Consider the following 24,896-nt stretch of genomic DNA (forward strand, 5'->3'; position numbering starts at 1 on the left):
TTTTGTCTAGTAGACTATCTTAATTCTCTAGCACCTGATTCTATCACAGAATCCTTCGGTTGGAAAAGACCCAGGTGGGGGTTAGGGAACCAGCGACAGGATAAGGGGACGAAGTCATAAGTTGCGCCAGGGGAGGTTTAGGTTGGACGTTAGGAAGAATTCCTTCACAGAAACGGTGATTAGACATTGGAAGGGGGTGCCCAGGGAGGTGGTGGAGTCACCGTCCCTGGAGGTGTTTAAGAAAAGGCTGAACGTGGCACTCAGTGCCATGGTCTAGTTGACATGGTGGTGTTGGGCCATAGGTTGGACTCGATGGCCTCAGAGAGCTTTTCCAACATATTTGATTCCGTGATTTTGCGATCCTGGGGTTTCGTGAACGGCCGAGAAGCGGCGACTCCCCTTACCCACCTCACCACGGTCGCCAGGGGGCGCTGCAGCGCGCGGGGGGAGCCCCTCCGGCCCGCCCCTCTCGTAGTTCCGCGCGGGCGGGGGCGGGGCCGTACCGCTCTCGCGATACCCGCGCGGCGCCGCCCGGCTCGCGGTGCCCGGAGGTGGTGGCCCGGCTCCACCATGGCGTCCGACAGCGACACCGAGGAGTTCTACGATGCGCCCGAGGACGTGCATCCCGCAGGCTCCCCCGCGCCGTGAGTTCGCCCAGTCCTGCCCTTCCTCCCTTCCTCCCTCCCTTCTTCTCTCAGCGCGGCCCCGCGGTCCCTGGGCATCTCCAGGGTGGGGGTAGGGGGGGTGGGGGGGAGGGGGGTCAGCGCGGCCTCGCGGCCCCCCCGACAGTTCGGGGTCTGCTCGGAGCCCGGAGGATGCGCGGAACCGAGCGGGGCTCGCTCGGCGCTGGTGCGGGCGGCAGTGGCCGTGAGAGGATGAGATCATACCTGCCTTCCTGAGGCGGGAGCGAGTGTAGTACTGGGAGGAGACGTGCGGAGATGGAATCGGGACCGACAGAAGTAATCCCTGAAATACGATAAAAGTAACAGGTTTTCTGAGGAAGGAGAAGCGAGCGAGCTTTGTCAGCAACAGGCAGCTGTTGCTGAGTGTAGAATAACTTCTGGTGTGCTCTGTGTTTTGTTTTTAGTGGTATCTTTAATACTTTTACTGTTTTTCGTGGGGATTGGACTAGATTATCTCCAGAGGTCCCTTCCAACCCTAACAAATCTGTGATTCTGTGTCGCTTTGATGCTTCTTGCCTTTAGCCAGTTGGTTCCAGTAGTGAAAATTTACCAGCGTTTTATGAAGTAGATCCCAGTGCTGGTGCCTCAGAACTACCCCTGACACCGTGTTGCTGGTGTCAGCCAAATATGCTCCCTCTTGTCGTAAATCTCTCTTTCTGGTTGTGTGCTGGACAGGTTATGACTTGTATCAGTTCTGTTTTTCGTGTAGCCTGGACCAAACTTCTGCGTTATTTTACTTGGTAGGATGAGGTTTCACATGGCTTGTTTATAGAGCAATAGATACAGACTGTGGGATCTATGCATTTGGAGCTTTAATAATGGACTAAGGAGCTTGTTTTAAACTGTGACTCAGTGGTCACTGGATGCCTAAAATAAAGGAAAGACTAGGTCTTTTCTTCTCACCTTCACATCCTGTATCAAAGTTTTTCTGAACTTAGCTACTTAGCTGTAGCCTGGTGAAAAGCACATTATTAGCATTCAGCTCTGCAAGATGTGATAAGCCAAATTCACAGTGCTTGTACTGAAATGAGGTTTTTCTCTAGCTGCTTACCGTCTTCTGGGAATAGTGATCATCAAACTCTTCTCTGAGTTGCTTTAACGCAAAGTAAATTGTAAACAGCTGAAAACTAGAAACAGCAAAAACTGTTCAATAAGGTAAAGCAGCTGCAACCTGTCAGGCTTGGGACAGGAGAGGGTGAAGGTAATGGATTTGTGTGACTAGAGGCCACAGACAAGAAAGGGGAAGCAGACCTTTTGGTAGAGGCAATCTATTAAATCTGCCCAACTGCACTTCCACCTTTTGTCTGATATAGATAATGCCATGTGTCCTGGCTTTGCAGGTTTCCACCACCAGTATCTAAACAGAACTTGATAATATGAAGTCACTCACTAGAAATTAAAGTGAAAGATGCTTTTAGTTTCTCTAGTGCTCTTCCATAATCTGTAATGATACATCATTGACTCTCGTCAATAGAATTCTGTGAGCCTGAGTCAAGTAAGGAGGTGACATCCATGAGCTTAGTTTGCAGTGCAACTACTGGTCTGTAATTCAGTCTATTATTGAATCTAACAATATGGACAGTATTTTCTCAAAATAAGCTTTGAGATTTTGTAAGAGCAAATTTCATGTGTGCATTGGACACTTCTAGGAAGCAGGCTGGTATTTTTTTACATGTGTAATGATGTTGAGTTGGGGCCACAAAAAGAAAAAAATCAAAACCTTCTTGTTGCAGGCAAGGCAAATGAAAACAAGTGTGTGTTACCCTCTGCAGTTTCAGATATTTTCTCCTGCATTCAGTGTTCTGATGATCAGCAAAACCAGTTGGGAATCCTTTTTGGCAGCACATGCTATAACCAGTTTTTAGCAAAGCAGTGTAAATATATTTGCCCTAATTAAAAATGTGGGGTTTGTAACTTCCTCCTTCCCTGGCCTTTGTTCTATGTGGGGAAGTCTAATAACTGCTCATAGACAAACTCTGAAAGTGGTGTCAAGTGTTCGTGTCAACTTGCTGACTTCTTTACTGTTTGTTTTATTAATTGTCTGTCTCCACACCTGTAAGAGTGGAGTTTTCAAGTTGGATGTAGGCTCCCAATTCCCACTGTTAAGTCATTAAATTACTTATGCTTTAGTCTCTCTCAGGGAAAGCACCATATCCTCATCCTCGAGTACATCTGTAACTGATGCTTTTTAAGAACAAATTGGCAGAAATTATAGAACTTGATGCAAAATGCTTCTTTCAGATTAGAATAGTGTGAGGTAGTAGTGCTCCTGGGGTAACACTTCTGGGGTGATGACTTCTTTAAGGTAAAGTGTGTTTGGAGGTGCTTTGAGACTACTGTATCCTCTCTGGCAAGGCCTTTGTGCTTCCCTTCCACTCTAGATCTTGCCATTTGCTTGTAATTCTGCTTTTGACAGGATATGTGGAGACTGTCTATTTGTTGGATAACTAAGCCCAGAGTAAAAAGGGAGAGGTAGTGTGACAGAAGATGCCCCTATGTAACCTCTGTCACTCGCTTTAAAAGCACTATAACCATGGAAAAAATTAGGAAAAGATGCTGAAATATAGAGGCCTGAACAGTCCCATGCAGGAGGATATCAGTTTTGAGAGAAGGAAAGTATGAAGTAAGGTACACTTGGTTAGATGCAGGCACATGACAGACCCTCTGTATTTTATTTATAGGGAAAGTGATCCACCCACTCTGAAACCAAGAACTGCCAAACCTAATAGGTTGTACTTCACGTGCCTAACAGTGAGGGGGGGCAAGTTTGTTCCTAGTATACTTGTATCCTAAAAATTTTTATGAGAAACGAAACAAAAGAGATGGTGTAGGTAATGAGAAATGTCCTCTGGTACTTTTGTTTAAATTCTTGACTTGTGACTTCAGTAGTCCTGTCTTTTAGAAGTTGCCTTGATGCTTTTCCTGAAGAATCTAGTGTTCCTCTGTGTAGGAAGACAGGTAAGGTTAAGTTGTGCCCCACTGACATGTGGGAGATGCTTAGTACAACTTTTGTGTATGTGAGTATTTTAGCCAACGTGCAGAGCTGATCCTGGCAGCAGATAGATGAAGTGTGAAGTGTTGGTTGTGTTCAGTGCTGCAGATGAGTTTCTGCACTCTGAGTTTGCTGAAGCTCCCACACAGGAGCTTCCCCAGGGCAACCTAAACAGTGCATTGCAGCAGTGAATCTCTGTAGGTTTGAACATGTGACTGCCATGGAGAGCTGCAGCAGGAGTAATAACAGCTTCCAGGGCAGCCACACGTTAGAGGGAACATCGCATGCAGGACACTGGTGAGCGGCTGGCTATTGAACCTGTTTGTTCTGTCCAGGGTACAGCTGCTATGTGTGCACTGCAAACCTCTTCCCATCTGCCTGCTAGCACACCTGTTGTATAACAATGTACATCCTCCCAGGAAGGCAGGCAATGTCGGTTTGGGATTTGCCCATGGCCAGTATTCACACTGTTTTTTGTTTGAAGGGCTGAAAGTTTTGTTTCCTGTCACAAAACTTAACAACATGTTGAAAATGCGAAGCCCATTTCAAACAGGTGCTAGGCTGGAGCTACCTGAATAGTGAGAATGGGAGCTTCCTGTGATTTGGTCACTATCAGGATGAATTTGATAGTGGGATAAACAATTTTTTAAAAAGTTTCTTTGTGAGTTTATTTGACTTTCAGACTAATCAGACATCTGTTTGTGCAGGTGAAATGGGATATTTCTTTGAATTGCGTTTAATCTTTGTAGATAACCTTGAAGCCTTCCTTTGTTAAACTGGTGTAAAAGTGGTATCATGTAAGATAATTTAGAAGTTATGTGAAACGTGGTCTAGAAGACGTGTGGCTATCAGTTTATAAATCCCACCTTTTAGTAAACGTTCGTACAAGATTAGTTTTTGCCTTATGTTTTCTGTGGCATTTGTCAGTTTTTATGTGCTGCCTGACCTTTCAAAACCAAATCAATATTTGATCTTTGGGTTGATCTTATGTAAATATTTCCAGACACTTTTGCCACTGTATATACTTTTCTTAAAAATGCAAGGATATCACGTACTGCATCTGTAAAACTAATGGCCTTCAAGTAAAACTGGTGTGGAGAAGGCTGGTAAGTTCAGGTGGTTGGGAAGACAAGACCATTCCAGAGTCATGTTGAACTACAAAAGATTTCAGTTACCAAGCTGGCTGACTTTGTGTAAATGTAGTAGCACATAAGCATTAACTGCTCATGACTAAGGGAGTGGTGGTGCTGACAGACACACAGCTCAAGTAATCTCAGGCAAGCCACTGAACTTACCTGGCTGTATTACAAACTGATCTGAAAGTCGGGTTTTTGCTGAACAGCTGTGGAAGCTTTGCAGTACTTTAAAAGCATGTAAATTCCATGGTAAAGCTTCTCTTTAATTGTGTGTGTGTGTTCTACACCTGCTGGTTCTGTAACCCTTATCACTCAAGCAGCTTTTTCCCAAGGTAGCTGGGTAGCCTGAGAGTGGAAAGTAACATCTGGTTTTGAGTGTAGATTTTCTGAAAAACTAATTAGCTAAAGAAGTCTGAAACAGTAGCAGTGTATTTTGAACCTCCTATTTTGGGTAACCAGCGTAGGAATGAGTTGCCTGTACCAGAAGTGAGGGGCTAATTAGTGGGAAGTGTCACAGTAGAAAACTGAAATATCTATTTGCAGTTGCAGGATTTGTCTTAAGTTGTTAAATCTAAGCAGTGTCTTATAAAATAGGACCTTGGCTGAAGCCTAGGCATTAATGTTGTAATTATAAATATATTTCATTGTTAAAGTAATCTCGTGGATTTAATAAACTGTGACATATTTCTGCCACTCCTAAGGAAATCTAAGAGTTGATAGTTGAACTGAAAATGGTTCAGTAACCAGAAATCCCACTCAGGCTGCAGCCTTTCCCAGCAATGTGTTTTGCAAGACAAAAAGTGTATTTGTTTTTGTGGTCAAAAGATTAATTTTTCTCTTTTTTTGCACATTGAGGTTAGAGCCTTTTAGGAGGATTATACCTCAAATCAGTGTCACAGGTATGGTGCACCTGAAGTGTTAATGTTTGGACAGAAGCATCTCAGTGTAACATGTTAAATTAGTTGGAATGATAGAGTGTTTATGTACCAATCCACTGTACTTTCTTGTTTACTTAGGTCTGCTGTATAAATGGGATCTTCACTTTTTGTGATTAAATGCTTCCAGATGGTAAAAAGAAGAGCTGAAATTCTTAAAACCTAAATGGAAATAGTTGTGGTTTTTTTCCAGGAACTATTGTTCCTTAAAATGATTTTGGAGGCAGGAGGGGCAAATGAGCCTGAGATCTCGATATTTGTCTGTATTGCTTGGTGCCACGTGATACTTGGGGTTGCAGAGTGTTGCTGATCTTGGTAGTCAGCTGGGATATGTGTGCAATCTAGGTAGTTCATTTGGTAGTGAGCTTTTAGGAAATTAATTTGTAATTTTGTCAGCCCAGGGTGGAAGAAGCCTGAAAAAATCATCTGGTCCAACCTTTCCTTTATGTATCAGTAAGATTCTATAGTCAGAGTAAGCAGTGTGACTCACTATTTAAATATCTTCTAGAACTGTGAAAGTCTTGTAGAAGATGTAAATTCAGGATATAATAAGAGCTGACCATCCACTAATTGAATTGACTTGACAAGAAGTAATTATTTGATACCATTCCCCTAAGATAGCTTGTTCTTTCATGTAATTAGTGTAATGAGAGGTGGTGTATGAGTGGTTGCTAATGCAAAGTCACTGTTTTACAGTGTGTATTTTGGAAAGTAGTGCATGCTGGTTCCTTCCTGTTACAATGTATTTTGTCTCTATTTATACCAAATGTCCTGATTAGAAACAAGATCTTAGGTTTGCTACAGAGTCTGAAGGGCAAGAGTGGCTGTGATAGTGTCAACTCTATGGATCAGGATTCGGGCACTTGATTTGCAGAGTATTTGTGCTTCTGCTTTCTGAGAATTTTTGTTTCTTTAATGTCCACCCAATGCTTGGCATACACATGCTAATTTTTAATTCTCTGTAATGCAAAATATTTTTAGTTTTGTACTTGGAGTAACATCTTTTTATTAGAAAAGGTTGATAGGTGATTTCTAGAAGATTCTGCTGACAAACTCAGAGTTTGTAGAAGCTATGGATCTGTGTGTGGTACAGAGTAGGGAGTTTTTACAGAAGTGGTATGAAAAACATTCACTTTGTTGCTCATCTAAATTATCAAGTATACAGTTCCTACAAAGGAAGGCTGTGTTACAGACTGTTTAAAACAAAGCTTACTGCCTTTGAACTCTACCTAAGTCTATCTTCTCTTTCTAACAGGTCACCAACAAAAGTTGGAACCCATGTAGTAAAGGTGAGTTTCTTCTTAAAATCAGTCAAGTGCTTGTTGATGAACACAGGGTTGAGTATTTCCACCTAATGTAGATGTTCTACTGTAGCCCTGACATCTGCACACAAAGGAAATTATAGACTTTCTTTGTTGTAGGTAGCAATTGTGCTTGTCTTGAAATTCCAGCTTTCCTTTTATTTAGGGTATCTTACAGTGTCTTTAAGCTCATTTTATTCTGAAATGTGTATGTGCAATTTAATTAAGCTGTATGTGATTACTAAACTGCCCTCTTTCAACTGATTTGTGAGTAGTAAGCAAGCCTCTGCAGCACCTGGGTTTTGGTCCTGATTTATATGAAATAGTTGATTGTGCTCTCTTCTGTCTCCAAAATAAGAAAAATCTTAATGTTTGTACTTCAGAAGCCTCTCCTCTAGGTTATGTGGAGATAAAACACTATATTTAGCTTAATGAGACAGCGTTGCCACTTCCCACGCAGGTAATTGGTATTCTGTGCATAGTGACAGTGTGGCTGAATCCAGCACACAGTGAATAGGTGAGGAGCTTGTGCAAATAACACTCATTTCCTGGTCTCAGAAGGGCCAAAGGTGGTGCTATAGAGCACTCTTGTGTAACGAAGGCTTGTAGTTTTGTCTGCAAAGTGTTGGGAAATCCTGGTGAAGCTAGTGTTTCTGAGCTGTCAGCAGCAATCTGCTCTGAATCAATAGTATTTTAACAGTGATACCATATCTTGTTATACCTCTTAGGGAACAGAGCCTTACCCCCCATTTTGTGTTCTGTTTAATATCCCCTTAATAATTAAGTATTACATGTGTAAGCCTTCCAAGTAATGTTGTTTTATCATTCTCACTAAACTTCAAAACTAATGTCTTCATGAATTACTAGCTATGACGCTCTCTATGTTGCTATTAGATTTTTAAATTTTTTAACGTATCTTCCTAAATCACTTGTTCAAAGCTAAGTTTCTGAAGGTGGAAAAAGTAATAGCTTCTCTGCTTGGTATCATATCAGTTCAGTGAATGTGTGACTAATGGTATAGTTTGTCTTGGAATGGGTAAGAAATATTTCCTAAGTTCAAAGTTTAATAGGTGTGTGAGTTTAATGTCAACAGAATTGGAGGTTAATATAATGGGCTTCTGTAGGCACTGATTATGCTTAAGTATTTAAGTCATCATACGTTTGAAGATAGATTTTAATGATCAGGCATAGTAGAGCTTGCATTTAGATTAGAAACACTGTGGCAGGAGGGGAAGGGAGTGGAGGGGGAGGCAGAATTTTTCTATAATTGCAGCTGTCTGCACGATATGCCATTTCTTTAGGCCAGAAGTCTTCAAGATGGATGTCAGCAAGAGTTTGAGGCAGGGTGAGGTTTCAAATGTAGCATGTTAGGATGCTCTAGGGATTGATTGTCTGAGAGTCTAGACAAAGTCTAAGGAGGAATTTCTTAAATATCTGTGCTAGACAGTCACTCTAAATAAGAAAACAGGGACAAATGATTGAAAATACCCTGTTCTAGTTGGCTTCACTTTGAGGGCTACTGGATCTCTGCAGAACTCTTACAGTGTCAAGAGTTCCATCAGATTCCACTTTAGATATTGCTGATATGTATGCTTATAGACAATGTGATGTTGTGACCTTTCATTGGACTAGATGGTCTTTAAAGGGGTTATTTTTCTAACCCAAACTCTTTAGGATTCTAGTAGTTCATGTAGAAGAGAAGGTGTATGATGAAGTTCTTATTCGTCTGTATCACCTGAGGTTAAAGCAGTATCCTATGGTGTAAAATACTTGTGGTTCTGAACCTAAAAATTTTCAGGAGTAGATTAAAATGTTTTCTCACAAATAGAATATTTTCAGTTCATCTTATTTGGATTTTGGAAGGATCTGCATGAAGATGGCTGATGGCTAAAATTGGCAATGTGCACTGAGAATAATTGTAGAATGTAAGATTCCATGTTAGAACCTCAGAAGCATATTTGTAACCACTTAATAGAGCTGCCTGCCTTAATTTGGAAATTTCTAAATAGTTTCTGCTATAGGTGGCTATTATACAGTTCTTGCATCTTTTTCTAAAGCCAATAAAGAAAATAGAAAATATTTTAATATCAAATTTCCTTGCTGCAGATTATTACATGTATTTGTTTCTCTAAACTTCATGCTGCCTTCAGTTTGATTTTAGTTCCGGTTGCAGCCTCTTATATGTAACTGCCTATTTTGTTGCATAGTGTGCAGCCTTTCTGTGTATGACTGTGAAATACTCCTCATGTGTACTGAGCATTACTGTTTAGGCATCTGACAGTGAAAATGTGAAAATGTGGCAGATTTCTTGTCCTTTATGCTATTTAATTTATTTGAGCTATATTTTTGTTAGATCATCTTACCGAAGAAGTTAGTACCATCATCTTATGACTTTTTTTTCTGTAGGATGTGGACAATAAACTACACAAAGCTGGAAATGAAACATTTGTACAAGAAATGAAACAAGATGATTCAAAAGAGGTTAGTTAAGTATTGCTTTGAGCTTCTAGCATCACACTGAAAATAGAAAATAATTTAGTGATCAATATTCATCCTGAAACTACCGTAGGTTAGAATTAGTTGTTAATGTTCATAAGAATGTTCATCTAAAGCGTAAAAATCAAACTTAAGTGTTCTAAAAACATATTTAGGATTGACCAGTGTTGAATTATTTGTGTAATTTACAGGATCATATTTAGCAGTACATGAGAACTCTGAAGAGTGAACAGCTTTTGTTTCCTAACTTTCTCTCCAAGTATGTTAAAGAAGACTGGAAATTAGTCACTTTGTTTTTATCTTTTGAATATGCCCATTTCTGCACGAAGGTTCTGGTCTCCTTTTTAAACCAAATGCATTTCGTATATAAACCAACTCTTCAGTGGAAGAGTTCTTGTGGGTATTGTGCGGGCTGACTGGTTTGTGTACCCAGGAAGTGCCTGCTGGTGACTGGTGGAATGGTTTTGGTTTGTTTCTCTAGATCATTGACAGTATTATAGAAGAAAGCCAGAAGGCCCAACAACTAGAGGATGATGCTTTAGCATCTAGAGGAAATGAATTGACTGTTCCAACTTCAGATGCAAATGCTTGGATTTCTGGAGCAGGTATCATTAGTGATATCCCAGAAGTACTAGCTGCTAAAATACCATTACCAGAAGACACTAGAGAACCAGAGGATCAGAGTGTGTGTAAGGACACTGAGTTGGAGTCTGGGAAGCTTTTGTTTAGTTCTGAGCAACAGGAATCCCATAAACTAACAAAGGTAACAAATGCAACTGACCATAAAATGGATGAAACTGAAGCACAAGGAGAAACATCAAAAAATGAGGACATAACTGACAAGAAAGAGGCAAATACTTTAGAAAAAATGGCTTCAGATTTATCTACCAAAGACCTGTCTACAACAGAAGAAATGCCCCCAGCAAAGCCACCAAGGCAGCTGACTGTAGAGCCTGACATAGTTGCAAGCACAAAGAAGCCTGTACCAGCCCGGCCCCCGCCTCCCACAAATGTTCCTCCCCCAAGACCACCCCCCCCTGCACGGCCAGCTCCACCCCCCCGGAAGAAAAAGAGTGAGCTGGATTTTGAAGTGCAAAAACCTGTTTTAGAAGGCAAGTATTCTATTTCAGATAGATTTATTTATCTACAGGGTTACTATTTTTGTGTTTTGAGTGAGGGATCATTCAGTCTTGTGGTTTTAGTTTAGTTGATGGATAAAAAATCCTTCAACAATCTTAGCTTATTACAATGAAGTAATACTCTTCTGCTTTAGAAGCGTTCCTCATTCATAGACTTTCTTGTAAGTAACACTTCTTACTAAAAATAGCTGTAGCTATGGCAAGGAGAAGTTGACTCATCAATACATAAGCTAAAAAACAGTTACTTCAAATAGAATGTGTGCGGTCTGTATTTGCATAGAAATGCAAATCAAGGTGTGGACTGAGTTCTTATGAAAATGAGTAGTCCTGGGCTACTAGGGAAATGAGTATTAAAAAAAAGGTCATGAACCTGAAGAGGCCTAGGTGTGAAATCATGCCTGAACCTCCAATCGTATATGAAATACATGGTTGTGAGTTAGATTTGGTGGCAGTTGATCTTTAAAAAATACCCAGCTGGTCAGAAAGGATGTTCAGGACTCTAACTCTGATGTTAGGATTTGATGCCTATGGCAGGTGTTATGCCCTTCTTTCTAATAAATCTCTTTTCAGTTTCTCGAGACAGCTTCATAGCTGGTGGTCTTTTAACTTCAAGTTCAGTGATAGAGGGTGTGCCCAAAGATTCTCAGCCTTCTTTGGATTTGGCCAGTGCAACTAGTGGAGATAAAATCGTCACTGCACAGGTATTGGGACATGGTTATAAGTTTGATAACTGTAACATTTTCTATTGCTTCAGTGTTGCAGTAGAGATAATGTAATCTATGTCTGCACAATTTCAGGAAAATGGGAAAGCAGCTGACGGCCAAACAACAAATGAAGTACTTGGACCACAAAGACCCAGGTCTAACTCTGGCAGAGAGCTCACAGATGAGGTATCAATGGCTGTGGTCTGTACATAGTACAATTTTGTGCTTGCTTTCCCTGTCTGTTAAATGAATTGTCGTAGTCACAGGTCACTCCTTGTTCTGAACCACTCCATGCTGTCTCCAGGAGTGCAAATAGGAGTGAGTGATGGCACAGCTGGCTTTGTCCACCTAAGCACTTTGTGGCCCCTGAGTCATGTGTGGCATTAGCCTTTGGAAGTGTGAGCTGTAATAGACCTGAAATGCCATCAAGTTCATGTTGATAACTATGCAAACACCTCAAAGGATTTGCATGGGAGGGAACATCAGCAGACTTGCCAATTTGTCATGTGTCTAAAAGGGGAAGGAGTCAGCAATACGAAAATTATCTTCCTCGAACTAAAAAATAGTTTCTTCAGTTAATAATTCCACTAATCCTGATGATATTTGGCTTTTGTAAGTTTTCATTTGTGTCTGTCACTGTATAGCTTTTTTTAACTGTTGCTGAACCTATGTAGGTGTTCAGGAGATGCTCCAAATAAACCTTTGCCTTTGTGTGGTGCTAGTTAGTTCTAAATTCCTTTTCTCTCTGTATGTTAAGTTTGCCTTTGGCTAAACCTAAGATACAGCAGTTGGAGTAGGGAAGGGGAAGACTGCAATGTCTTTTAATTACATAATAAGTTTGATATTAGCATGAAAGGTGTCAGGCAGTGGTTGATGCCTCTATAGCTGCATTTTTGATTTATGAAATTGAAGCTTGTGATATGTAGGTGCTCATCTTTGTCTAGTGGTTCATAATGTTTGCACTAACATGCTAATTTAAACTTGGCCTTTGTAAAATAAATATATAGTCAGCATCAGAACTTCACATTAAGATAAATAATTTATAAGCTTTTATGATTTCTGTTTTGCTCTAGGATTTGAAGTCTAATCAAGTTCTCTTCATTTCATATCTTATTTTTTTCCATAGGAAATTCTAGCAAGTGTAATGATAAAAAACCTTGATACAGGTGAAGAAATACCTCTGAGTTTGGCAGAAGAAAAGTTGCCAACAGGCATTAATCCCCTGACTTTGCATATCATGAGGAGAACTAAAGAATATGTCAGGTATGAATCATGAGAGCCTTCAGCTCATAAGATGCTGTTGCTCTCATTGTTTTTGCATAAACGGAGGCTGCTCTTACGCAGGAAAAAAGAGCCCCAATCCATCTGTTTGACTAATCTGAGCTAATTCACAGTTCTCAATGAACCAGGCTCCTTACTGATTTTTCTCAAGTTAACGAAAAGTTGCTGATATTGCTGAACTTGACAAGCAAATACATCTGAAAATCCACTGATATACAGTTAGCCTTTGATGTACTAAATGTCATTTCTATGCTGAATTAAACACAGTTTACGTTCAAGTACTGGATATTGTTCATGCCACCACCTTCTGTAGCTTTTTCAGCATTTCATAGGAGAGTGTTCCTCTTAAGATCTGTTGTCATTAGTACAGTGGACTACTTTGAGCTTTACCTGTTCTTAATAGAGCTTTAGATCCTTCTAATGTGTAAAACTGAGTCTTTTCACAATCTTTGATAGAAAAAGACACGTGCTTAATGATCAGAAAATCGTGTCAGTCTAGATGTTCTTTTCAAAGGCCTATATGAGTTTATAGAACAGACAATTTCTAGGGTTTTTGCATTGGTGTATTATTGAAAAGCTCACTTCTCTGTGAACAAACTATTTCAGAATTAACCACTATTAATTTATTTGATATGTGGAAAGCAAGATATGAGAACAAAGTGGCATGTTACCAGTTCCTAGTAATTTAATGGATTTTGTCTGCTCTTAGCTTTCAAAGTGTCAAAATAAGCTTAAGTTGGAAATTTGTGGAAGGGAATAATATATCTTTGGCACCTGCAGAGTGTATGCAGCTTTAGTATCAAGATGCCTAAGAATTGAAAGACCTGTTTATTACGTGATTAACGTGATGTCCATGTTTTTTCAATGTGTTACATAGAGGTATAAAAATGGATCCTAAAATGCAGAGCCTAGTTTACTGTTTCATTCAATTTAGATTCATTATGATTTCCTATTAAACAATCACTTCTGTATTTCCTAGTAATGATGCAGCACAATCTGATGATGAAGACAAAATGCAGACACAGCAAACTGACACTGATGGAGGGAGGTTAAAACAGAAAACGTAAGTGCTACTTTACGTTTTTTTCCTTTCCCTAGAAAGAAAAAACAGATTTTACTTTTCTAAGCTGAAGCTTCCCTTCTGACTACTGAACAAGTTGCCTTTTAAGTAATCACTTTATAAGTGATAACCTGATTTTACATAAGCCTGTAGCTCTGTGGTTGAAATGAAGATTGTATGTGCTGTCAAATTTACTGCTTATTTTAAGAAGCAGTAGTGAAAAAAGATAAGATTGCATTTCAAATCAAAATTATTGTTTCATAATAGCAAAAAATGAGAATTTTCCATTATTATGTGTTGAAAAAGTACCCTTGCTTTTAAGGACTCAACTCAAAAAGTTCCTTGGCAAATCTGTAAAGAAAGCAAAGCACCTTGCTGAGGAATATGGTGAACGTGCTGTAAATAAGGTTAAGAGTGTTCGAGATGAAGGTAAGTAACACTTAATCTTTTTTTTTTTTTTTTTTTTTAAATAGGATAATTTGTTCATCCTTGTGCTTTTTGGAATCAAAGCTGGCAGAGGAACATACACTGCTGCATTCTACCACTCTTCTACTGTTGATGATACAATTTTTTTTTTTTTTACGTGTAGCTTAGTAGGCATTTTGAGACAGCCAGATTACAAGGATAAATTCTTGTAAAGTAGTAGTTGAGAAACCTTTTCAGCTAAACCAGCTGAATACTTTGATTTTTTCTTGTGCTGTTAGAAAGAGGTTTTGATATTGAAATGTAAACATTTTTGGAAAGTTATTCCAGCAAAGGTAGAATTGGGGGTTATCTTCATTACTTTAGTAAATCAGATTGTTTTCTGGCAACCAGTGCCACAAATTAGAATTCTCATATATCTTGAGCTCCTGTTAGATTTCCCAACTACAACTGAATTCTCCCCTTCTTGTTTCATCAGTGTATCTTTCAGACAGACTTCTAGTGCTGCAGCAAGCTGGTGTAACCATGGCCTGAGATAAGTGCCACGGAACTGCTGCACTTCAATGTCTTGTGTTGCCACTGGCTGTTGGCCACAGCTCTTTTGCAATTCTTATGCTTCATGGGAAAATCACCAAGCCATTGCGGTGTACTCAGAGAGAAGAAACCAATAGACTCAGTTTCAGCACACATTAAACTGACACAAATCACTTAGTGTAGGATCTGCTGAATGCAAGACAGGTGCCAAGAAAGGGGCAGAACAAAAATTGATAGCAGTTCTTACTTTCAATGTTCAGTGTTTGGATTCACTGTAGCCTAAAATTAGTGCAGATGTATTTCTAGACCTTGATGCAATACAATTCTTATTTTGCTTTAAGATTTTAAAATTGCCTATAGAAATTGTCTAATTCAAGACTAATCTGCTACCAAAAAGCTTACTAACAGATTAAATGGGTGCTGCAATATATACTGCTGAATTTGTCTTCCTCTTAGTCTTTCACACAGATCAAGATGATCCCTCTTCCAGCGATGATGAGGGGATGCCTTATACAAGACCAGTTAAGTTCAAAGTAGCACATGGCTTCAAGGGACCTTATGATTTTGAACAAATTAAAGTTGTTCAGGATCTCAGTGGAGAGCATATGGTAGGTCTCAAATTCCATCTGTGGTTTTGCTGAATCTGTTCAGCCTGAGATTCAACTTTTCATCTACTTGGTGACCTCCAAAAATGACTGTCAGGTTTATTCTCTGTGAAAAACTTCCTTCTGGAAAATAATAGTCTGACAAAAAATGAAAATTTTTTGACTGGTTTGACCAGGTCTTCAGGGGATAAAAAGCATGTAGATTCCCAGGCATCAGGGATTCTCCAGAGCTCTCCTTTGAAGAGTTATGGCATCAAGCGATATTTGGGTTTTTTTGGTTCCTGCAGTTACAAATTTAGGCTGAAATAGGCTATTTTCCACTATCAGAACCAAGCACAGAGCAGCAAGCTTGACCTGCTCAGCAGTAAATAAATTAGTCTATTAGACAGATGAACACAAGTATTGAACAGAAATACTTGATAGGTTCCAAAGGCAAAAGTAGGGAGAGGTTAATGGAGTATGGGGATCAAATTGGTAAGGAGGGGAGAAACCAGGATAGGGTATTTGCAGAGATGCCTGCGGAGATTGAGGCAGAAGAGCTACCTATTCATCAGTGTTTGAAGTCTGCATGCTTCCCTATGGAGTCTGGAATACATTCTAGTATTCCTGGTTTCCCAAACTTTTACTGACAGCAGGCGTCTGACATTTGAAGCAATCCCCCATCTCTAAGTGTTCAGCTGAGGGTAATGACCTATAGCAGTCAGTGACCAGAGATTTCAAGCTTGTCATTCATAACTGAACTTTCCATACCTGCTGGTAATCTCTGTTAGTTTCCATCACACCAATATTTGACGACTTAGACCTAGGAGATTCCTCCAAATTGGTGGCTCTTGGTGGAGTCAAAGACCTAGTAACTCTTTATTCAGTAGCAGGAGGAAATGGGATACTGCTTGTGTGGTTATGTTTTATTGACTAGTAACTCTTTGGACTTTGCAATGGAGAAAGAATTGTTATCTTCAGAGGCTTTGCAAAACCCTCATGCCAATTATGAATATAACAAATATATGTAGTACCCATTTTGATTGCCAGTTGGTGTAACAAATCAGTTTCTATGTTAAAGTGTGCGAACCTCAAGTGCAGCTACAAGTACTTGTTGGTTCTACAAAGCAAACAGGAGGTTCTGAGTCCCTCTGACAACTGTGCTAGTCTTATGTGGAATTCTGTGGTAGTGCTGACCTCCTGTAACTCCTCTCCTACAGTCATCTGCCCTGTGGGCTTTTTCTTTCAAACTGTTTTTGCACATATGTTCCACAGTCTTAAAAATTACTTATCAGTGTTTTGATCTTCTGTTTATTTTACTTGTGGTATCTTGTGTATGTCTAAAATCTTGTCAATTGACATTGTAGAAAGTCTTTTTGGTACGCAGAGAAGCACTTTTTGTGACTTAAACAATCATCTCTTTATTTTGACAGGGTGCTGTTTGGACAATGAAATTTTCTCACTGTGGTCGATTACTGGCATCTGCAGGGCAGGACAACGTAGTAAGGATATGGGTTTTAAAGAATGCCTTTGACTATTTCAATAACATGCGCATGAAGTACAACACAGAAGGTATCTCTCTATGTATGGCTGGAGTTCTGAAACAGAAATTCTGGGTATTTGGAAACGTGATGTTGACCATGGTGTTTCTGTCTCTGTTCCAGGCCGTGTCTCCCCTTCTCCCTCACAAGAGAGCCTGAATTCTTCCAAGTCTGATACCGATGCAGGGGTAGGTACACAAGGTATTGGGAGGGGAAGAGCTGGGGGATCTGCACTGGTTTGTAATGCCAGATCTTCACTGTTGCTTTATCCAAACACACGTTAAGGTGTTCTTGGCTTGTGTCTTTGAGATACAAACTGTCATATCAATTGATGACTTCAATCAAATATGTTAATCCCATGTGTAAGGGGTACAAGCAAGGAAGTCCATCACTGAATTTAAAGCATTACAAAATCTGCATAGCTGTGCTGTGGCCTCCTACCAGAGGAGATTGCTGAGTGAATTGCAAAGGGGAAAAACCCTACATCACTGAATTTCCTGTCTTAGGGTTTTATCTCTGATCATTACTTGTGCTTAACATCTGCCTTGATGATGTTTCTTCAAGGAAGGCCAAAGTGAGCAGTGGGATTCTCAGAAGCATAATGATACCTGACCTATTTAAAGTTTTCACATTCATGTAGAAAAAAATGGAACATGATTGATGAAAAGTGTTCAGACACTCTTGTAGAGTTTCCAGATACTGTAGTAAACCTTGCCATTAAAATTAATGTATTTAAGGTGGGGTTTTTTCCTATTTTTGGCTTCCAGTAGTGTAAGAAACAAATGACAAAATCAGAGTTTAAGTGAAGATCTTGGCAGTAGCGTTACTTAGTGTGTGTTGTTTTGGCAGAGGGGGAAGCAGGGAGGCCAGCAATTGTTCTTTAACTCATGTAAATGAGTGGGCTTGGTAAGCCACACACACCAGCGATGTTTTGAGTGTTGGGGTTTTTTTTTGTTTGAGGGGTTTTTTTGGGGGTTTTTTTCTGGAAAGGTTTTGTATAGGAATGTCTAGGGCTTTTTCAATTACTATTTTTCGCTTATTAATTCTGAACTGGTCTCTTACTAGGAAGCTGTCATTCATGATAAGCACTAGAAACTTGGAAACCTGAACTCACAGTTTATATTCTGAAGTGGAATGCAGTTTTCAAGGTTGATGTACTTTGTTCCAAAAACTTATCTTCAGGTCTTTGCTTAAATTGCTGTCAAACTGATCCCACTGAAAAAGAGCTGAAAAATGGAAAATTTAGAACTTCTTAATTTTGCAATTTCAGGATGATGTTTCAGTGCCCACTGTACTAGACATTTACTTTGATTGTTTATTAGTGCAATATTGTTTATTTTAAAGTAGTAAGAGTTGTTCAAATTGTTATTGTCCTTATACTTTTTTTAAGCAGTAAGTGCCTCATTGTTAATTTTTACAGCTAATATTTGGTAATATTTCTGTACATTTTTCTGATAGATTTGCAGTGGAGTTGATGAAGACCCAGACGATAAAAATGCCCCGTTTCGTCAACGACCATTTTGCAAATACAAAGGCCATACAGCAGATCTTCTTGATCTTTCCTGGTCTAAAGTAAGTCATCTTAATACAGGCTACACAGTTCTTCTGTGCATTTTTCACTACCATATATTTAAACAAAGTGAAATGATCCTTGAAGTTAAGAGAAATTTTGTAAAGGCAACATTTATTCTAGCTGAAATAGTTGGAATAAAATGAGCAACCTTCTTGGGCTTGTGTAATTAAAAGTTGTCTTAAAAAAACAAAAACAAGCCAGTAACAATTACAGTTGCGTATTCAATAGTGAAAGTAAATTATTTAGAGTGGGAGGATTTTCCATTGAGGTCTGTGGTTTCTGTTTTATGGTGTTACTGCTTTTCTTGTCTTCAGTATGCTTCACTTTTTGTGCAAAGTGTACACGTTCTGAAGTTGCTGATAGTTGCATCTATCTTAAAATTAAAGAATTACCTTGTTTCACATCAGACTTATTCCAATAATTTTCCACATGGGAATGCAGTTGTACTTTTAGGAATACAGTCTGGTTGAAGCATCTCAGGCATCTCTGAAGTCTTGTCGTGCCATTTCTTCTCTGAATACTTTAACTACATTCCAAGTATTCATTTTCACTGAGATTCTTCCAGATAATTTTCTGTGACCCAGGGTCAGTGTACAGCTCTTTAGGAAAGTACCGATCCGTAATGGTAATTTCGATAAACCTTTTTATCTGAAAAGATAAAATGTTGAATTTCATGGCAGCATAGAAGTTGGTAAGGCTCTACCAATCAAATTGCTTCTGTATTTCCAGTTACTTTTGTGTCTGTTAATAACTGCGGAATTCTCTTGTTTCACAGAATTACTTCTTACTTTCTTCTTCTATGGATAAAACTGTCAGATTATGGCACATATCAAGAAGAGAATGTCTTTGCTGTTTCCAGCATATAGACTTTGTCACTGCTATAGCTTTCCATCCAAGGGTAAGTGTAACTGCCCTCTAGAGGGCAGTTCTTACTTCTAGAGAGGTAGAATTCAAAATTATAACATTCCACTCCTTTTTTTTTTTTTGAGTTTTTAAAAAATATGATTGAATAATAGAGTTTGTGCACTTTAAAAATATGCCTACTGGATAGTATTCCAGAACTTTGTGTTCATCTTCACTGAAGTTCACCGGGACTGTCCATGGGGTTTAACCATGTGTACATGTGAAGTGGAAAGTGAATTGTCTGTTGGCTGTACCATCGCAGCTGGTATAGTAACTTCGTGAAAAGTTAGAATTTCCAATGAGGGATATTGTGATTAAATATTTGTGGAAAAAAATCATAATGAAATTGAACAGATTGTCCAGAGACCACAGAATCCTTGGGAATTTTTAAAACTTGACAGGATATAATCCACTACAGCTTGATCAAACTTTTGGAACTGTCCTTGCTACAAGCAGGGGAGGTGGATCAGAGACCTCCAGAGACTCCTTTCAACTTATTATTATAATTTTTTAAAAATACTGTAATCAAGCTTCCTAATACTAATAAAACTGAAGTGGAAGAACAGTGTTTGTCAGTGTTCCCTAAACATACAGAACTACTAGATGTATGGGAAACTGTGAAAGGAGCTTTCAGCTCCTAGCAAGGTGAGTGTTGAGAGGGTAGAAGCTACCTGTGCTAACAGTGAGCAATTTTCTAACCTGAGGTATAACTGCATGTACATAATCTTGTCAAAAACCTGTAAGAATTTGAATTCCATTTGCCACAAATTTCTTAAACATTATAATCAGCTCATCTGCGGGCTCTTATTTGGGAAATTCTGTAGAGAAGCTGTTTGGAAATGGGGTGGGAAGGTTTTACGGAAGGCGGAGACATACTCATAGCACAAGCAGAGATTAAACCTTGTGTGTTTTCTCAGGATGACAGGTACTTCTTAAGTGGTTCATTGGATGGAAAACTCCGACTCTGGAACATTCCTGACAAAAAAGTGGCATTATGGAATGAAGTAGATGGGCAGACAAAATTGATTACAGCTGCCAACTTCTGTCAGAATGGCAAATACGCAGTCATAGGCACCTACGATGGAAGATGCATCTTTTATGACACAGAGGTAAAAACTTTGAGACTGTGGATGCTTTTATGTTAAATAACAAACTGATTTAGAAGTCATGATTATTTAAATATCAAGAAACGAGCCTGTTAGAGCTTGAAGCAAATGAACGTTTTTACACAATTTTTTCAAATTGGGACACATTTTAATATCTTTTCAGCACTTGAAGTACCACACACAAATACATGTGCGTTCTACCAGAGGTCGAAATAGAGTTGGAAGAAAAATTACTGGCATTGAACCTTTGCCAGGAGAAAATAAGGTACTGTCTTTCAGTGCAGCTTTGGCCCAGTATTGAAATTCTGATATTTAAATCTATTGCTTAGTAAGTTTGTGCCAAATCTTTTAACACTACTAAAATGAGCCCTACTCTTTGCTGATTTAGGCTAATACAACACTAAGTAGTGGTAAAATAGAATATATAGTCTTTTAATGACATTATGCTCTGATTAATGTGCAGGTGAAAAAATGGTTACAGATGGCTAATTGTTTCCACTCCTAAATTTATTTATTTCTTTTCTAGATACTAGTGACATCAAATGATTCCAGAATCAGGTTGTATGACCTAAGAGATTTGTCTCTATCTATGAAGTACAAGGGATATGTCAACAGCAGCAGCCAAATCAAAGCCAGCTTTAGGTAAGACAGTATTGTAACAACGGAGTTGTTGGATTTGGGAAATGCTGTGGCTGAAGTACAGAGGGTTTTGTTTAAATAATCTACATTGGCTTGAAACTGAGCCTCTGAAATGTCACTAGGGTCAGAATGCAGAGGTAAAAAAAGGCTCTGGTCAAGAGTGATGAGCTGGGAGCTCCTGTGGATGAGTGAATCCTGTTGCATCCTGTGGACAGTATGATGTGTGTCCATTACTATTGCTGGGAGTCCAGGAACTGTGCTAGAACTGAGGTTGGAAATGACCTTGGGAGATCATCTTGCTCAGCTCCTCTGCTCCAGATAAATTTCCCAGATTAAATCATCTCTACTTACTGAACTGTAGCCCAGTTAATATCAGAGTTTAGAGATCCAGAGCTACTGTAATGCATGCTTGAGCAGCTAAGAAAAGTAATGTTTTTCCTCCTGTGAATCTTCAGCCATGACTTTACCTATATTGTAAGTGGTTCAGAAGATAAATATGTCTACATTTGGAGTACATACCATGACCTGAGCAAGTTTACATCTGTAAGAAGAGACCGAAATGACTTCTGGGAAGGCATTAAAGGTAAAAACCAGCTTTTGATCTTTGTTTTATCAAAGCTCTTACGATTTGAAAATTGAAGTATTTTATTTGCCATGCATTTAGTTTGAAAAAATTATTAGCAGAATGCGTGGTAATTGGTGGCCTATCAGGAATCCTTGTTCACAGGAGACTCTCTTTGGGATGGCAAGAGACAGAGTAGCTTAGAGTTTGTCCAGCTTCAGTAAGAGATTCAGAATTAATGTAATGTTTTGCTGGCTGATTGTAGAAATCAAAGTAATTATCAAGCCATAATCCTTTATGTAAAAGTGACTTTGAAAACAAATGCAAGCTTTTTCTCTTTCTTAGCAGTCTAAAAACCAAAATGGGTGGGAAAAAAACAACTCTTTTATCTCCTCCACATACACACACTTTTTGGGAAATGTGGGGCCGTGTTTATATCAATTGTGTTTTGGACCTCTTGCCAGTTAGTTTTGGGCACTTGGAGTATCTTCTGAAATCCCTAAGATTATAGAACAATGACAATTGTTCCTTGAATTCTGAGCTTACCTGATACCACTAGCACTGAGATGCTTGGATATTTACTAGAACTTACGCCTGCTTTTCTTGTACAATTAACAAATTCTTGAAACAAGGTAATCAAAATTGGATTGTCTTTCTGAAGCGCACAATGCAGTCGTCACCTCTGCGATCTTTGCTCCAAATCCTGGTTTGATGGTGTCACTGGAAACTTCTGAAAAGCAAGAAGCTGAAAGTAAGGGAGAAGATTGTGAGATATCAGACACCATACCCTCTGGTAGGTGTTTAAGATGAGCTCTGCTTGGTACCATGGCATGAGCAGGAAGATATTGTGAATACTTTCAATATGGGTGGGGGGGTTTCTTGAGAAGAAAAGCCCTTGCAGTGGCATGGGTATATATTCCAGCTTGGCATTCCACCTTGAACATTTTGGCAGCTGTCGCATTTTTAAAAGCTGAGGATGTGAGATGAGGGGTACAGTTGCCATCCTAAGTACTTTAGGATTATTCTGTTTATATTGGAGGTAGAGCTGCACCAACCATTAATGAAAAGGCTTCTTTCCTAGAAATGCAGATGTTTCTTGAAGTATTGGCTAGAAATCAGGAATATGATAAAGGAAGAAGGGTATCACAGTGCTGTCACGTATTTTAATGAGAGCTTGATTTTTATATTTATTTTTTTAATGACCTAACAATTTATTCTCTTTCCTGTTAAGGAGCTCTGAAGACCGATCACACAGAAGTGCTTTTATCAGCTGACTTTACTGGAGCAATTAAAGTCTTCATTAACAAAAAGAAATATGTATCTTAGTTGGTTTGCAACTGACAGCATAAAGCTATGGTACTGTGGGATTAAAATTCCGTAAATAATGCAGGCAAAAGCAAAGTATCTAATATAATAATGTTACTGGCTGATTTATTTTTAAATCTTTATTTTAAGGCTACTCAAGTATTGGATCCTTGGAAAGCAGTGTGCCTATTAACACCTGGGCTTGTAGTATAGAAAGGAATGTGTGAGAATAATCTGGCCAAACATTAGACTCTAAACTTTCTACAAGCAGTTGTTTTGCAGTGTCATTGTGAACCTGCACAGGTTTCTGCACAAAAATGTGTTCGCACATGTGTGTGCCTTTTGGCATGAATATGCACGAATTGGATCCTGTATCAAAAGTATTTTAGTGGTGCTTGTGGCCACTAGATGTCAGGAACGGGGATGGGAAGGGAAGGCTGGAAAAACGCTGAATAATGTAGTCTGATCTTTGCACAAAATTCCATTTGAGAAAGATCTTGAATTTGTAGTAGCTAATATTCAGAGTTTTAAGTTATGCAAGTTTTTGATGGGTCAGCAACCATGTGTAAATGTTTTTATAAATTTCTCAACTTCAGGACGTGAAAATTTTTTTGTTGTCTTTTAATTGTTGTGGACTTTAGATTCCTTTCTTATATATAATTTTTTGCACACTGGAGCACAATACTTGTGTAAAGAATTCTCTCATTCCTTGTTCATGGGCACCAGGATATATTCACCTTCCAGATACAATTAAGCTGCATTAGAAAGTTCTTATATTTTACAACTACGTAAAATAAACTGTTTACATTTTTTAAGCATTGTAGCTTAAAGTTTTAAGTTCTTCTTGTTTGTTTAGTGCCACTGAATTTTCAAAGTCTTTGTAAATATTCATACAAAACACCTATGAAGTAGCATTCTGGGTATCATAACCCATGAACTGTTATTGATGGTCAGATGTTTCAGAGAACAAATGCATCATTAAACTTGGTCACACACTTGGAAATTGTTGCTTCTTTTCCATTTTGATTCGTTAATTTGCCTTTTGTCTGAGTAGTTTTGACCTTTCTGAGGTCATTGATCCTGCAAGCACTTACCTTCTGAGTTCTACTATTCCTTGTCACACCTTTCTTTCTGAAAGAATGGGGAATGGATTACTGCAACTGGATATTAAGCAGAATTAAGAGTAATTATATGATAGTTTAGCATGAGGAGGACACTTCAAAAGTGTGTACAGAATCCTCTCCTTCCCATTAGTGGAAGAATGAAAGACATGGAAAGGCAGGACGTAAGTCTCCCTCATCTTTTAATTCTTTCCTACTCAGGTGAATTTGGCTGTGGCTTTGTATAGAATTGTCTTGGACAAGAAAGGCAGTTGCAAGGCGTTTATCATCAGTCAAAATAAATACAAGAATGGTACATACATTATATAAAATTATCTTCAGTTTAACACAGTTGGGTGAGTTTGACTCAGAGTTGAAAATACCTGCATGGATGAAACAAGTGAAACTCTCTCAAGGGTCTTTTGTTACTTTGAGCTCCACTGAATTGACAGAAGTGAGGGGGTGGCACAAGAAGACATTTGGTTTGTGACTCCAAAAATCAGTTTCTATAACATATGCAATATCTGTAGAAGACTGTAACTTGACTGAGATTTCTGTGAGCAATTCCCTTTTGCAGGGGGGGTGTCCTGAGTGCTGGAGAGCTGGCCAGATAAACGACACATACACTGATACAATTTGAGCATCGTTCTCCGCTTTATTGTTTAACTATGCAAGCTTGTATCTACTTTGCAAAGATTCACACCCAGTCCCTCTAGACAGCCTCTAATCAGCGGGGGAGCCGACCAGTGCATAACTTTGCCAAGGACTCTCAGGGCTGCCTGCAGCCAGGTGTCTTCCAGGCTTGCCTGCAGCCAGGGGCCAGTTCAGGGGTTTTTCCTCAGCAACCGTGGGTTCTCCAGTCTTTCCAGGGATATCATATGCCCCTGTTCCACAAAGAA

At 39.1% G+C, this 24,896-nt stretch overlaps 1 protein-coding gene across 3 annotated transcripts; it reads left to right on the forward strand.

The window, feature by feature from the left end:
* Nucleotides 1–514: 514 nt before the first annotated feature.
* Nucleotides 515–23,900, forward strand: WDR44 (WD repeat domain 44). 3 transcript variants are annotated; one of them, XM_048318575.1, is made up of 20 exons: nucleotides 515–644; nucleotides 7,002–7,035; nucleotides 9,454–9,528; nucleotides 10,025–10,655; nucleotides 11,253–11,383; nucleotides 11,480–11,572; nucleotides 12,513–12,649; nucleotides 13,647–13,730; nucleotides 14,050–14,156; nucleotides 15,141–15,205; nucleotides 16,702–16,840; nucleotides 16,933–16,997; nucleotides 18,268–18,381; nucleotides 19,158–19,280; nucleotides 20,203–20,394; nucleotides 20,555–20,656; nucleotides 20,918–21,033; nucleotides 21,486–21,613; nucleotides 22,254–22,385; nucleotides 22,824–23,900. In XM_048318575.1, the coding sequence occupies exons 1-20, from the start codon at nucleotides 571–573 to the stop codon at nucleotides 22,916–22,918; spliced, it is 2,637 nt and encodes an 878-aa protein (XP_048174532.1). In that variant the 5' UTR covers nucleotides 515–570; the 3' UTR covers nucleotides 22,919–23,900. The 3 variants fall into 3 exon arrangements, with proteins under 3 accessions (XP_048174532.1, XP_048174533.1, XP_048174531.1); XM_048318574.1 differs by having other exon boundaries at nucleotides 516–644; nucleotides 15,141–15,292; XM_048318576.1 differs by lacking the exon at nucleotides 22,824–23,900 and having other exon boundaries at nucleotides 15,141–15,292; nucleotides 22,225–22,384.
* Nucleotides 23,901–24,896: the final 996 nt, after the last annotated feature.

The sequence above is a fragment of the Corvus hawaiiensis genome, chromosome 14 (assembly GCF_020740725.1).
Source record: "Corvus hawaiiensis isolate bCorHaw1 chromosome 14, bCorHaw1.pri.cur, whole genome shotgun sequence".
Taxonomy (NCBI): domain Eukaryota; kingdom Metazoa; phylum Chordata; class Aves; order Passeriformes; family Corvidae; genus Corvus; species Corvus hawaiiensis.